The following is a 16362-nucleotide window of genomic DNA, read 5'->3' as shown; positions in this document are numbered from 1 at the left end:
CATTAATATCTCCAATTTCAGGTAATCTGCCCTCCCCTCCCACCTCCGGTTCTTTTCTCTTTCCTTCTATCACAACCCCATATTTTCAAACTCTCTTCCCACACCGTAGCTTATTTTCCCTTGCCTTACTTCCTCCACCCATCACCTGCACTTAGCTCACTAGATTTCTTGTGCCCTCTTCCCAATGTTCCCATCTACCGACCTTGTCTCATTTTAATTTAAAAAAAATTCTTACCAGATTCCATAAGCTGCAGCCTTTAGTCTTCACATCACTTCCCAGCCTCTTAATTTTGCCACTCTTCCCTCCCACAATCTGGCTCCATCTCCATCTCACCTGGATCCACCTATCGCTTGGCAGATCCCGTTTCACTCCTCTCCATTATCTCTTTGTACTGGTCATCTCCCCTTACACACTTGACGTGAAACACCAAGCATCTTTTTAACCTGCTGAGTTCCTCCACCAGTTTATTTTTTTGCTCCAGATTTCATTATTTGCAGAAACTTGTTTAACCATTTAAACGAATGAACTTAATTCATGGGACAAGAAACATGTAGAATGTTGGATAAACTGAACAGAATGGACAAAGCAAAGGCAAGATTTGAACCAAAGTGATGGAAATGACAATAAGTAGCAACATCACCTGCTCACTAACCATCAACAAAGGAGCACCTCAAGGCTGTGGGTTAACCTCTAAGTTATGAACGAGTTCTGTTGTCTAGTCAGTCCATAAGGCGAATTTGTAGGCAAGGTGGAACAGGAACTTGTGATTCTTACTTAGCGCTTGTGAGGTAACATTAGGCACACACGCAAATTGGGGCACAGCCCATTCGTAAGTATAAGTTGTTCGCAACCCGGACACGATAGGAAAATTGTACGGTAATTTTAATGATCGGCAGCACAAAGTTCATAAAATACAATTAAAACTGTTTAGGAAGTAAAGTCTTTGTTGTCCAGTGTAATCTTGCAGTCAATGTCAACAGGACTAAGCAATTGATCATGGTCTTTAGGAGTGGAAAGCGAGCAACCGCACACCAATCTTCATCCGAAGGACAGTGGAGGAGAGGGTTATCATCTTCCTGGGCATCCACACATTTGAGAAGCTTTCCTGAGGCTAGAACATCAAGACAACTATGAAGGAAACATAACAACTTTACCTTCCATGAAGTTTGATGAGATTTGTCACACACATTATCAAACTTCCACAGGGACTGGTTGCATTAATATCTGGTTTGAAACTTAAATGCACAGGAATGCAAAAGGCTGCAAAATGGCAGACAACCAATTCTATCAGGCACATCCCGCCCATCGAATGGATTTACATGAGGTGGTGCATCAAGAAGACAAACTATACATAACACATACTCCATAACCCTGGGCATGCTCTCCTCCCACTGCTATCTTCAGGTAAAAGTACAGAAGGCCAAGGTCCACCACCTCTATCTCAAGAATAGCTGTTTATTTTTAAAAACCCAACAATTACCAGTTTCTTGAACCTCCCCATATCACCCAAACCATATTTTGCATTATCAGCAAATCAACTGTGAATGTTTAGTACTTATTTTCTTTTCTGTTCCTTTTATGTGATTTTTTTTGTGGCGTCTTAATTATACTTACTTTGTGCTACTATGTTTTCCGTAATTGGCAAGTTGCAGTAAAGGCTGCACATGACAAACACACTTATCCATTCAAATGGAAGAATATATGGGCAAGTGGTACTGAAACTGAATAAATCCTGTAAAAGTGGAAGGAGGAGAGATAAAGAATTAAACTGCCAAAGTTAATGAACAGGTCAAGAATAGGTGATGCTATAGAGCTACACTGTAATCAGCAGAAAAAGAATGGAGGAAACTCAGACTTATCCTCCCTGAGATTCCAAAAATGAATGCATAGGGACTGGATGGAGAAGTCACTTATTGTAGATATAGTACAACTCCGATTATCCAAAATGGTCAGGACCGGGCCTATTTCGGATAAATAGTTTTATCGGAAAACTGGTCATTTTTAAAATCAGCCCAGTAGCAACAGCAAATCACTTGGTCACAGTGTTTAAACAACAAGGCACTTGAAGCCTTAAAATAATGTTTAAGTCTCACCAAAATAAAAAAATTCTGGCCACCGCTGTTCACCGACACATGCCCACCGAGGCCCCGCTCATGCCGGCAGTCCGAGGTCCCCGGTCAGTTCGGCTCTGAAAATTTTTTTTGGATAAATGAGGATTTCAGATTTGTTGGTAATATCCTCTTTTATCTGAAAATTTAAAAATGTTTTGGATAACTGTGGATTTCTGAGAATCGGAACTGTACTGTATTATGTACAAGGAATTAAGAAAAGGCCACTACACTTAGCTGGATGACGGAGGAGATTCAACGGATGATGATGACGACGACCGTGAGATTTCTTGTCAGACTACATACATGACATTCACATACAAGCCAGAAATTCCTTTTTCCTTCAGGCACAGAATTGCCACTAATTGGTAGGGCAAAATACAAACTGCACACAACATGAACAGATAATCAAAAGAACTAAACAATTAATGTCAACAAACTGACCATGCAATACAGGGAGAGCAAAGGAAACAAGTTATTGTCACGATTGGAGAAAAACAAAATCATTAACATATTCAAGAATGGAAAATAAATAGAAAACTTGAAATGCTGCATCAATTATTGTTGAGAGTGGTGAAAAGGTGGACTTCTGTTAAGAAATATGATTGTTCTTTTTTATATATATCGATTTTTTTTTAAGATATATATTTTTTATTATACTAATAGTATTAATTCTTCACTCTTTATCGTGGGGGTGGGGAGGGGGGGTTTAGGGGTTAAAAATATTTTTTTTTAGTCTTAGTTTTTAGTTGTTGGGGGAGATGCCGAGATTGGTATTGTATTAACTATGTTACTTTGTACTTGTATTACTTTATTTTGTATTTTTTCTGTACGTGAATTACTTACTTTCTTCATACGTTAAAATTAATAAATAAAGTTTTGAAAGAAAAAAAAGAAATATGGTTGTTCTGAGAGGGGATGGAAACATAAAATTCTTAACTGCCATGGGATCTTGGGAGAGAAATGGGAATACAATAACCGATAAACTGGGGTAGCATTTGGGACAGTGGAAAACGATAATAGGAGCTGCACAGATAAATCACATAATAGTTCTAAAGTTTTTAAAGCAAAAATATACTCCATTCATAACAACATCTGAATTTCTAAGCAAAATAGCAGCCCATAATCTGCACCGATAACTGCAATTTTTTGTACATAGAGAGCAATTGGTGGCATGGGACAGGAGGAGGAGAGTATGACAAAAAAGGCAACATACACAAGTATTACAAGTAGCTCTGGAGCAAGAGAAATGACACAGCTGATACAACAGAAAAGAAAGATTGCCTAAATACCAAAATAGTAATTAGTTAAAAATGTATATGCAAGCTTGATGATCTAATTGGGAATGAGGCAGATTCAAAAGTTTACAATTTAACAAAGTATTAATGAAATATTTTAGGTATTTTGCCTATTTTAGATATATTGCCACGTTAGCAGCTCACAGAATAGTTAGGAATTAACCTTCCTTTATAATGTGCCTTGTTGCGTTAATTGAGCAATCAGTTTTCGAAACCAATTTTTGAACACTTATTTTCCAGTAGATTGATGTCAATTTTAGGTCATAGTCTTCATGTAACCAAACCACTCACCAACATCAATTTGAAGAAACATCAAACACGTCCGTTTCCCACATTCCACATTTTTCCCTAATATCATTACCCTGGAGAACAAAATGCACGGTGCCAACAACACTGACACGCAGATCAGAGCATCGTAACTCCACAATCAATCACATGAAGATCAGACTTACTGTGAAGACAACTGAGCTAGAAATCCTTCCAACATATCAGTGATGCAAATTTATCAACTAAGTAGGTCACCAATAATACGTGCATTCAAAGGTCGGAGGAAAGAATGATTTAAATAGCCTAGAAAAGAAATCCGTCTGGTGTCTGTAATATAGGTTTAAATTAATGTTGCAGGACTAGATAAACACATGTGAAATTTTCACTCATCTCGAGATGCTGATGCAAGTCGAGCATGGTGATACAGCTACAAAAACCTTTCCCTGGGATAACCAAAATCAGAATGACCCCAAATGTAATCATAGTACACCCAAGAGAATGTTAAAGCATCACTCTGGAGTATTATTACAAATTATAGGGACAATTAGTTATGAAATTAATCAAAGCATGCAAAGCTGTTTTCATTCCAACACAAGGGAAACCAAAAAGTACACATTACTTCATCAACAAACAGGAAAATATAGTACATAACCATTTGGAAACTGTAGATAGAACCACAAAGTAACCATTGTATAAAAGGGTACATAATGCTTTGATTTGGATCCTTAAACAAATTTACAGAAAATACACACATACAAGATTTAACATGAGAATGAGTCAAATAAGCAAACTGAGCTGAATTGTAGTTTCTTATTCAGAGACCATTTTCAGAAATCAGGTTGCGACACTCAGTAATATTAAAATGACAAGAATAGACCAGATAGAATCCATGAAGCAGAGAGAAAATGTAATATTTTCAAGATCTTCAAAGTTATTTCAGAGTTTTATGGATCTATCATTAATTAGCACAGTCTAAAAATACTTTTAGCTTTCTACTTTATTAATTTACTGAGATGATGAAAGGGGGAATTTCTTGAAGCAGAAATAGTCCTTGCATTGAAGCAGCTAATAGAATGCCTCACATTATTGGTGTGGTTATCTTAACCTAAATTCAAAATATAGGTCCAGTATGATGATACATAATAGAAATCCTGCTTTTTCCATGCAGATGTGCCTAGTTTGTAGTTCTCAAGGAATCAATTTTTGTTGAGTTACTGGAAAGCATCAATTATGTTGCTTTTCTAATTAAATGCACACTGTAGAGAAAAAAAATTAACTCAAATAAATTCCTCCTCTGCCCACCGTTGAGACCAAGATGGACATTTAGTACACTTCTTGCTTCCCTATCAAGAAAACTGCAAAACAACATAGTTGGAGAATATAAAAAAAACTTAAGCAGCTTTGATGCACTAAATTATTGCAGCTCTTTTGTCAGGACAAGTATGAAGTTTAAAAAACCCCACGAAATTGGGGCATGGCTGTTTTAAGAAATAGACATTGTATTTTGCACCCCATTGACAGCAGCAATCAGAATTTATAGCACTGCTGGCACAGATTTTAAGAATAAGCATTACAATGGATGATTTTCTGCAAACAATGACAATATTCCAGAGGGGAGAGGAGCCACTTTAATTCATGCAGACGTCAAACTTCAGATTTATTGTTATTGTACAAACATGACATCACATTCTTTTGCAGTGAACCAGGCAGGCAAAAAAAAACGAACTGTAAACAAAGAAATGTAAATAAACTGTGGAATACAGAAAAAAAAATTCAGTAACAAATAGTCTGCAAAGTAACAGTCCTTAATCAGACCCAGTTGTTGTTTAAGAGTGTGGTGGTGGAGTTTCAGGAGTACATACTCATTTAGCAAGCTATTCACCGAGGTTGTAATCTTAGTCATAAGCACACTGGACAACATCAACACATCCGTAGTGTATCTGGGAAACAAATGCTACATTAATATCTATCAGAATAAGGATGTACCCCATCTAATTTCTCAGTCGATGGGACATTAACCAAGAATAGTGCAAAATAGGTGCAGATGAGTCGAATGATGACAAAATAACATGGCTGATGAACTCCCCACAAAAATACCCCTGAACTATACAAGTAGCAACCGCTCTGCAGCTGGTCTAATATAGTTTCTGGCCAATGACAGCCACCGGAATATGTATGATCAAAATCAGATGAATAGCAAAGTCAATCCTTGGCATGTCGCAATTTTTCTTGGCACATTAACAGTGTAGGTCTGGATATTATCCACATCTTCCTATGAACTGGCATCAACTGTTCCAAATAAGTGGAATTCCTATCACTCAATTACGACCTTTTGATGGAGGAAAGAGCATAGAAACCAACTAAAAATAGCCATCCTAAAAGACCCATCTGCAGAATTCCAGCAGCAAAAGAGCGCCGAGATAAGAACAGTCCAACTATCATAACTATGGTGTCACCTATGACTTGACCCAATGAAGGTTTCTACCGATTTTAACAAAGTTGATTTGATATTAAGTCACTTACCATGAACTCCTGGAATTCTGCTCTTTTATAGTCAAGCTGAAACCCAAATCAAGTAGCAGCAAATAGTTCAATGTTCGACAACACTACTGATGATCCCTTGACAAAGCTAGATTTGTCCTGCTTCTTGTGGATGGATGCCAATTTACTAGAGGTATGTAGAAGCACTTCAGACCTTGAATCACAATCTTCAGCACTAAAGCAAGAGATTTTGTTACAGATTTTGTTACTTCTTGGCATCATTTGCAGTGCATCAAATGGGCCGAATACCAGCTTCTTGATGACATGGTCCTTGAATAATCAGAGCTAGACCATCCATTTGGCCAACCTGTCTAAAGGTGATTGCAAGTACTTCACACATCTGTGCATGTGTGACGGATTCCAACATTTACTGCTGCAGAATATGCCACACAATGCAAATGAACATTGCACAGCATCTAAAATGTTCTGCATAAGAAAAGGATTTTAATACTACATCTGGTAAAATGATGACATGCACAACTTCTGATCTATGATAACACTGTCTTATTTTACCAGGTTCTGGTCTGAAAGCAGCCATATACTGAAGGGTATACAAGTCCAAGAATCATCTCCCAATTCGTCATCATAACCTTATAAAAATGAGAAAGCAAAGACAAAATCCGTGCACTTGTAAGATATGCATGCAGAAAAAGTCTTGTAACTCAAAGTCAGACCATTACTTTGAATGTGGGTGGACTAAGCTTATTTCAGTCAGTCAGGACATGGCCCCATTTCCCAGTCACTGCCTGAAAAAGTAACTGATGCTACAAAATTTTACCAACACATTTGTTCTACCTAAATGGGGAGAGTGCCACCTTGGAATAGTGGCCCAGCCTCTCCCGACAAATCATAAAAATAGAATCAGCCAAAGGGGTCAAGAAAAGTAGATATTTCAAAAAATCCCTCTCAACAAAATGCACTACATTTTTTGTAAGCTAGTGGATACAAGGTTACACACTAATAAGTCTTGTGCAAAGCGATTGAACTGCACTTTGCTACATGTTTACTTTCAACTCTAAACATCAAATGAGTTATTATAGTGACGTTAGCCACCTCGGGAACATCTATTGCACAGTGCCTGCTAGATCACATATGGAGTCAATCTGGTAAACAGTTTACAGTAATAGAGCCCCAAAGAAACAGGAACATCCACTATGAACATGCAGCTTTCTTTCTAAAGAAAGACTAATTCAGCTAGTTACATTGGTTAAATCCTTACATCATTCTCTTGTATTACTGGCATAAATTTGATGAAAGGCTTAGGTAGAGCAATTATACACCAAAATTGCTCTCAGTAATTAATTGTATCAAGGATCAAAATCAAAAATCAGTTTATTCACTGGATAGGAAGAAAAATATCAGCTTCACCATCTCATCACATTGCAGCTATGACCCTCCTCTCCCTTGCCAATCTTCACTCTTATCCTCCCTTGCAATCTCACAATGAGAAAGAAAAATGGAAAATATTCTCATGTCCAACATGAGGGGGGGGGAAAAAAGTCTGAAATATTCCTTATCCAATCTTAACCTATCTAGGAAATTACTTGTCCATATAGATGTCCGCTCAAAAATAAAACTGATATTCAATGTGACACCCAGTTCAGAGGCTTCCAGACCCTAAAAAAATGCAAAGCGCCGTAAATTGGAAGTAAGATCTGACATCTACATGAATGGCTGAGATAAAGAGTTAGCCTAAAGGACTATCACAAGATAACCACAATGATCAAGTACACATTTGACTTATAAAATCGGGCCAGTATATTGCAAATCCTTAAAGAGCTTCGACCTCAAAACAATAAAGCGCAGAATTAACCATAGGGATTTCAGGATTTGGTCCCCCTGGACAAACTATTGGAAATGTAACCTTTATCACATAGATAAAGCACACTCTGGTCTAAGCAATGTTGTTCTGTCAATAAAGGATTCCACAAATAAAGTATATTTTCCCAATACACATTGGCAGAAGTCAACTGGCCCTTAATTCAGTCAAAAAATTATTGCAACTGCAAGGAACCTTGGAAAATGCATTATGCTTGCATCATATTTGTGTCTCATACAGAGAGACATGATGGTTTTCATTCCTTGCCCACATAAAGATGCTGAACTTGAATACTCCCAGACATTCAAATACTAATCAGCGCGAGTTTTCAAGTTCAAATGGGGTCCAGACTGATTAAAGAGTGAAACATGAGAACACTAACCCTCAGATACTAATCAGCACGAGTTTTCAAGTTCAAATGGGGTCCAGACTGATTAAATAGTGAAACGTGAGAACAGTGACCCTTCCTTAATTTTTTTTTTTAAATGACATGAAAGCAATGCAAATTAACAAATTGAACGAGGACAGATCCATGTGGCTTGGTGTTTATTATATTTTGACAGGAACCAACGTGATTGTTGAAATTATTTTCTGCATGGGAAACATGACAGTTACTGGCGGCTCTGTTTGACATTTCTAAAATGTATTTTGACATCAAGGGATGAATGTCCGCCATGAGCCACAAGTATTATCGATGATTTTTGTCGGATAATTAAAAGTACGCCTTGTCATGATGAACGCATCTGTAGGGGTGTGATCATTACGGTTTACTTGGAAATGACACATACATACATACATTCAGACAGGTACTGAGGAGGAAACATCCCCGCACAAATTATTTGCAGGCGTCGTTAACCATGAAACTACTGGAAAACACCAACCCACCCAGTCAGTCCCTTTTCACGATTTACGAATTGGTCTTTCACGTTTTAGTTCATGACCAGCAGGAAAGAAACGCAAGACAAAAGTACACCTTGTATTTAAAAAAAACCCCAGCATTTCCACAAACCACAACACGTGTTTGAATTCCGTAGCCGACACGTGTAATTATAGATATGATTACACAGGCTATTAAACGTCACAATTAAAGGAAAATGGACATTGAAACATCTCAGAGACAAAACCGTTCCTGTACAAAACACGTGCATTTAAACCTCATCCCTGCATGAACATGGCCGATGCAAGGGTAGCAAAATCAAGGTTAAAACGCTGATGTGTTATCGATTGCACTCTGTGGCCTACGAGGGGGATCTTGCTCTGTTGTTAGCTCGAGGTCACCATCCTCCTCCTCTTCCCCCCCCCATGTCCCAGCCGAGCTCCATACTCACACCCTGGGCAACTGCAGCGGCGGCGCCCCTCTCCTTTGGAACACCCCGTCCACGAACACCCCGTTCTTGCCCAGGCATCTCAGGTAGAAGCCGGCCCCCTCCTCCTCCTCCTCCTCCTCCTCCCCGCCGCGGAAGATCTCCAAGTGCCTGCGGGAAATGAAGCTGGAGTGGCCCATGTTGACGTCCACCTGGCCCTGGCTGGAGTTGCGGCCGATGGTCACGCTCGCCTTCTTCATGAGGAACTCCAAGTCGCGGCCCTCCAGCCGGGCCAGCACCTCGGGGCCTGGGGGGCGCCGGGCTCCGCGACCCGACGAGGACGAGCCGCCGCTGGCGCCGTTCACGGTCTCCTCCGGGTCCCAGTGAGCCTGAAGCCGCGATGGGCTGCACGGAGCCGACTTGAGGGCCAGCAGGGCCCGGGCCCCGCAGTCAGTACTGCTGCCGTTATTGACGGCACTGGGTGTCGAATCGCTTCGACCGGTGGCGGTGGCTGCGGCCATTTTTTTCTTTTTTTAAAAAGATTATAATTATTAGATTAAAAAAAAATTAACGAGATTTTTTTTCCCACAACAGCAGCGGCGGCGGCCGAGGGGGGAGTGCGGCGGCGGCAACCCAACTTAACGCCGGAAAGAACGTCAGGCAGTCGACTGAGCGACAAGGCGCCGCGTCCAATCAGCTCCTGGGAGAGGAAACCCCGCCGCAGAGGGTGATCGCCTTTCCCGCCAATCAACGACGAGGGTGGGGGCGGGCCTTTGAGGCTCCATCAAGTTCGGTTGCGGCGGAGGGACGCGGCTGCGGAGTGTCGCGGGGGGAAGGAGAAGGAGGTGCTAAACTACGGCCTGGAGTGGGACTCCAGGTGAGTCGTCGAGTTTCGCATCCAGTCGGCAATCCTTAATTATAAAAGGCTAATATCTGGAGACACCTCGAGGCAGTGTCTTTGGCTCCTTGATTATTCAGGAATCTGATGAGAGCGGGGGAGAAGCCGTCCTTGTGCCACTGACAGCTCTTATTAGGGCTCCTGTACCTTTTTCCCGCGATGGTGGCAGAGTGAAGAGGGCATAGCTTGGGTGGTGGGGGTCTTTGAGGATAGAGTGTGCGGGGAGGGCCCCCCTTCAAATTGGTCAATGGGACAATCGAAAGGGGTGGGTTGATTGATCTTTAGAAAAGGGGGGGGTTGATTGATCTTTAGAAAGGGGGGTTGATTGATCTTTAGAAAAGGGGGGTTGATTGATCTTTAGAAAAGGGGGGGGTTGATTGATCTTTAGAAAAGGGGGGTTGATTGATCTTTAGAAAGGGGGGGTTGATTGATCTTTAGAAAAGGGGGGGTTGATTGATCTTTAGAAAGGGGGGGTTGATTGATCTTTAGAAAGGGGGGGTTGATTGCTTTAGAAAAGGGGGGTTGATTGATCTTTAGAAAAGGGGGGTTGATTGATCTTTAGAAAGGGGGGGTTGATTGATCTTTAGAAAGGGGGGGTTGATTGATCTTTAGAAAGGGGGGGTTGATTGATCTTTAGAAAAGGGGGGGTTGATTGATCTTTAGAAAATAGCACCTCTTGATGGCCGCCATATTGTATTTAGCTGCGGCTTCTTAATATAAATCTTAATATAATATATAATAGTAGAGAGTGATGGAGTGGAGAAGAAGGTCCAAGGTCCAGCAGCACTACCACCCAAAAGATTCCATGCCCTGCAGAGGTCGATGAGGTACCATGAAGAGGTCAATGGTCCAGGGATGGAGGCTGCTTTTTAAAGACACCGCCTCATGTAGATGTCCTCGATGGAGTGAAGTCTGGTGCCTGTCCCAGGTTGAGCTAACAACCCTCTGGAGTTTATTCTTGTCCTGAGAGTCGGCTCCTCAATACCAGGCAGGATGTCATACCTAACTAACTTTTTTGGACCTGAGCCCTTCAGTGAGGTGTGAAAAAATTTAGCATGTACATGGTATGCCGCTGAAGACTCTTGACTATCATTTTAGGGTTGAGAGCATTCTGGCTGGTTGCATCACTGTCTGGTATTGAGGTGCCAACTTTCAGGACAAGAAAAAAAAAACGCCAGTGGGGTTTCTAACTCAGCCTGCAACATCACAGGGACCAGAGTTCATTCCATCCAGGAGATCGACCAGATGCAGTGCCTTAAGCCAGCAGCGTCTCTCCTCAAGGATCCTCACCACCCTCTCCACTCTTGCTACCACCTGGAGCACCGGCACAAGGTCGTCATCTTCCCCCTCCTGACTGAACAACGAACCAAAGACACTGCCTTATTTTGACTTTTTTTCTCGCACTATGTTTGTTTATTTTGTCAGGCGATTTATATTAATGTTTGGACTGTGATGCTGCCACAAAACAGCCTGTTCATTGCAATTTCCGAATCGACATCCACGTTTCTCAACCTGGACTGTGCGTATTTGGCTATTTTCGCCGAAATTTACGGCATTAGTACCATGGCGGGAGAACAGACCTCGGCTTATAGCGACGAAGAAAACTTTAGCCCTTCCACGAAGTTGGCGTTCCGTTATTCTTTTTTTAAAAATCCGTGCATCGGACTCGAGCGCCGCTCCGGGTTTTGCAGCCGTCTTTCCTTTGATTGCCCGTGTTACCGCTCCGCTCGTGGAGGAGGGGGGGGGGGGGGTCCGGAGCCGGCCACGAGAACCGGGAGACCAAGCTCGGGCTCATCTTCGGGCCAGGGGGTGCGGCGAGTGTCGGGGTGTGCCGCGGGGGGCGAGCCCGTGCTCCCGGCTCCACGCTCAGACATGTGCTCGACCGAGGCGGTGATGTCAGCGGCGCTGTCTGGCCCGGGTGACCGACGCGGGGAGTGTTTGTAAACACTGAGCAACAAGCGAAGGGCGGGTCCACCCGGGAAGTGCAGCCAATGGGCTTGCTGCAACCTTCCCCAGGCGGCGACTTGCCGCGCCAAGCCAGACACGGGGCTGCGAAGGAATCTGCCGCGCAGATTGACCTCGAATGCCTGCAAGCGCTGTGCTGGAGACGTGCGGCTTTGCCACGGGGGCTCCCTGTTGCAATAAGATGCTTCTTGGGTTCCGTGACTGACACCGAGGGGTGATATCCCTGGTGTCTGGATTCCTTTCCTGGAATGATATTTAGGGAACAAATGTAACCGTGCATCTTGGCGCCTCCCAGTTTGGCGGGCAGCAACCTCCTTTGAAAGAAGACCGCAGAGCCCACCTCACTGACAAAAGACAAAGGAGGAAAAACCCAACCCCAACCCACCAATTTTCCCCTGCAACCGTGTCTGCCTGTCCCGCATTGGACTTGTCAGCCACAAAGAGCCTGCAGCTGATGTGGACATTTACCCCCTCCATAAATCTTCGTCCTGAAGCCAAGCCAAAGATACATTGATGTGACTGACTTTATGGGGGTGAAAAAGACTGAACGGTTTTGTCTTTGTAAATAATTTTATGTGAATAAAGTCTTTTTTGGTTTTAAAAACTTCCTGGAATGACCATCAGTCATTATCAAATCGCCTACACACACAATCGCCATCGAAACGGGAATAAACTATCTATGTCGACCTCTGACCATGAGGACAGTGTTTATAAAGAAAGTCTTGGATCTCAATGCGGTGATTTTGGCCGCTGGATTGTGATAGTACAGTCGTGGAATTGGACACCTTTTGGCATTTTATGTTACGGTAAAGGTCATTTGGCCCACCTACTTCTGCCATTTCCATTTTGCAGTACTTGGGGTGCAGACTTCTCTGGGCTTGCCATTTAAAGTACTTATTTAAATACTTAAGTGTTGTAGGAGAACTTACCTCCATGACACCTTCACAAAGTGCATTCCAGGTGGGGGGGGGGGGTGGAGTTATTCCTCAAATCTCTGCCCGATCATTTTAAAACAATGACTGATCACATACCACCTGCCAATGGAAGCCTCTCATAATTTTTCCACCTCTGAAGACTAAACAGTACAGCTTAGAAACAGGCCCTTCAGCCCACATCTTCGCCAAAGATGATGTCCTAATCAAACTAAAACTGCTACTTGCACTTGATAGATGTCCCTCCATCCCCTTCATATCCACACGTATATCTAGAAGCCTTTTAAATGCCACTATTGTACCTGCTTCCACCAATACTCCTAGCGTCCAATTCCAGGAGCCTGCAACTCTATAAAATATTTATCCAGCACATCACCCTTAAACATCCTCTCACTCATCTAAATGCATATCTTCTAGTTTGGAGAAAAAAATTCAGAATATCCACTCTATCAATCCCCCTCAAGATTCTATGAACCTAAATCAGGTGTTCCTCAGCCTCCTATGCTCCAGACAAAATAGGTTTGTCCCATCTTTCCCCATGACTCATACCTGGAAAACCTCTTCTGTACCTTTTCCAAAACCTTCACATCCTTCCTAAAATTGCACGCGATTCCAAGTATGGAATAGCAACATGACTTCAACTTTGTGAAAGGGCTGAAGTTTTCTTCGTAGCTATAGGCCGAGGTCTGTTCTCCCGCCATGGTATTAATGCCTTCCTTACCACTCTTGCAGCTTTCAGTGAGCTAGGGAGCTGAACCTCACGATCCATTAATATTTTAAAGAGCCCTGCCATTAACTGTATACATTCCCCCTACATTTGACCTCCCAATGTGCAACACCTCATACTGTCCAGATTAAACTCCATCTGTCATTTCTCTGATCATCTGAATCCTTTTGTATTCTTTGAGAGGCCCATAACTGTCCACAGCTCCCCCAATCTTTGTATCATCTGCAAACTTAATAACTCTCCCTTCTACTCCTTCATCCAAGTCTATCCATCTCTCTCTCTATGATGTTATATATAAATTTATAAAAGTCAACAGGGGTCCTCACACTGATCCCTGCGGAACACCACTGACCACAGGCCTTCAATCTGCTATCTTCTGCCATACCCAAACTATCAACTCACCATGCATCTGCATCTTCTGTCAACAACTTCACTAATCTTTATGATGCGCAGATTTACTATTCAAAGGCCCCAGCACAGATCCCTGGTCTGAGGCTTTCAATCAAAAATACAACCCTTCGTGATCAACCGTTGCTTTCTATCACCAACCCAATTTTAGATCTAATTTCCTAAACTGCTTTGGACCCCATGAGCTTTTATGTTTTGTACCAATCTCCTATGTGGGACAAGGAGATTGGTTTAAAATATTAAAGTCCATTTATACAATATCAACCATTGCACTCTCATTGGATATTTCAAAGAGGTGACCAAATGTGTCAATCAAATTAGTAATACAGGTCTTCCCTTTAACAAAGCTATGTGGATTATCCCTGATCAAACTCCAATTGAAAATTAATCTTGTCCCTTAGAATTGTTTTGATGTGATAGAAACTATGCAAATTTGGAATTTCAGGACAAAGTCAAATAGAATACCAATGTTGTGTAAAATCATAATATTAAAAAACAGAAAATACTGGAAATGTTCTGTACTTCAGGTCATATCCATGGAGAGAGAAATAAAACCACAGCCTCAAGTTGATGATCTTCCATCGGTTCTATACAACACATTTTTTTTTGCTTTACAAATATTGCACAAGATCTGTTTCAGCCTGATGATGGAACAAATACGGTGACAGAATTTGGCCTTCTCAATGCTTTGTTAAAGGAAATTGAAGTTCATTTGTTGTGGAGGACAAGTGACATCACAAAGGAAGTAGTCAAAAGATTTTTTTTAAATGGCTGTTCACAGCATGTGATTCTTTTTTCTTTATTAATGTACAAATGTGTAATGTTCGTGTTCTTTTGAGAACTGTGTGTAACCCCTGGAACAGTAGTTTTCAAACTTTCTTTCCACTCACATACCACCTTAAGTAAACCTATGTCATAGGTCCTTTGTGATTAGAAAAGGATTTACTTAAGGTGATATGCGAGTAGAAAGAAAAAGTTTGAAAACCACTGCTCTGGAATGATATTGTCTCTACCAGAGATTGTATATAACTGTGATGTGGAATGGCTTCTTTCAATAAAGTATGTCTGTTATTAGTTCTTCTTAGTCTGAATCATGGTACTGGCAATAACAACAAAGAAAACCTACAGACACTACAACCTTCAAGCCATATTATTGACCATCATTATTAAAGGCAACATATAGAAATACACTGAGAAGGTCTAGGAAATGGCCACCTGATTCCCATGTCTGGTCTGCCTTTCAATTAGGTCATATAGGAGAAAATAACTATGAGGGGTCCAAAGAAAGATCTCTTGGGCATCTCTGAAGATCATGGTGAAGGGAAAAGAATGAAAGGCAAAACATGGCCTCAGCTTACAAGGTCTGTGTGGTGGGGCATAGCTGGAGAATATTGTGATAGTCTGTGTTGAAGGCTGCAGAGAGATCAAGATGAATTAAAGCACTGGTTAACCATGATCACTGTCATAGATGATGTTATTTATGATATAATGATTGAAAATTGACAGAATTTAAGTGACAGAAGGCGGCAAATGCACATGAGAGCTCTTTACATTGTCTTTCATAAGGCAGCAGATTTTAAAAAAATCGGTAAACAAAACAATGTTCTGGAGGAGCAGCATCACTGGAAGAAAAAGAACTATCAACATTTTGGGTCAGAATCCTTCAAGTAGGGCCCCCCCCCCCCCTCCCTCTCACTGATGCTGCTTAGTTTCTCCAGAGAATTGTTTTTCCTTTTCCTCCAGATTCCAGCATCTACAGTCTCTTGTGTTGGCCACAATGTCCCTCAGCTGAGACTATTAGCAAAAGTAGAAGATTTAAATTAGAATTAGAGACACAACATTTGAGTTGATGAGGAAATTGGCATTCCACTGAGTTCACTCTTGGTGCTGTCTGTACAGAGTAGGCACATTTTCCCTGCAAGTTCTCTGCTTTCCTCCCATTTCCTGAAGATGTACAAGGTGGTAGGATCATTGGTCACTGTAAATTGCCCCTCATGTGTTAAAATGTGGAGGGGGGGGGGGAGAGGTCAATGCAGGTAGAATAAAATGGAATTAGTGTAAAATCAGTGTAAGAATGAGGTGTTGATGGTCAAT

The 16362-nt window shown here is 41.6% G+C and overlaps 1 protein-coding gene across 5 annotated transcripts in view; it reads right to left on the bottom strand.

Moving 5' to 3' along the window:
* Positions 1 to 10067, bottom strand: part of foxk2b (forkhead box K2b) — a 93810-nt gene extending 83743 nt beyond the window's left edge. For all 5 annotated transcript variants that reach the window (XR_011354711.1, XR_011354712.1, XR_011354709.1 and 2 more), the window contains exon 1: positions 9363 to 10067. Coding sequence is in view for 1 of the 5 variants with exons in the window: in XM_069929519.1 (XP_069785620.1) it covers positions 9363 to 9859 (497 nt within the window). In the remaining 4 variants the exon portion in view is untranslated. The remainder of the gene's footprint in view (positions 1 to 9362) is intronic.
* Between the last annotated feature and the right edge of the window lie 6295 nt (positions 10068 to 16362).

Source organism: Narcine bancroftii, chromosome 3, assembly GCF_036971445.1.
Source record: "Narcine bancroftii isolate sNarBan1 chromosome 3, sNarBan1.hap1, whole genome shotgun sequence".
Taxonomy (NCBI): Eukaryota; Metazoa; Chordata; class Chondrichthyes; order Torpediniformes; family Narcinidae; genus Narcine; species Narcine bancroftii.
This window is presented reverse-complemented; position numbering and strand designations above follow the sequence as displayed.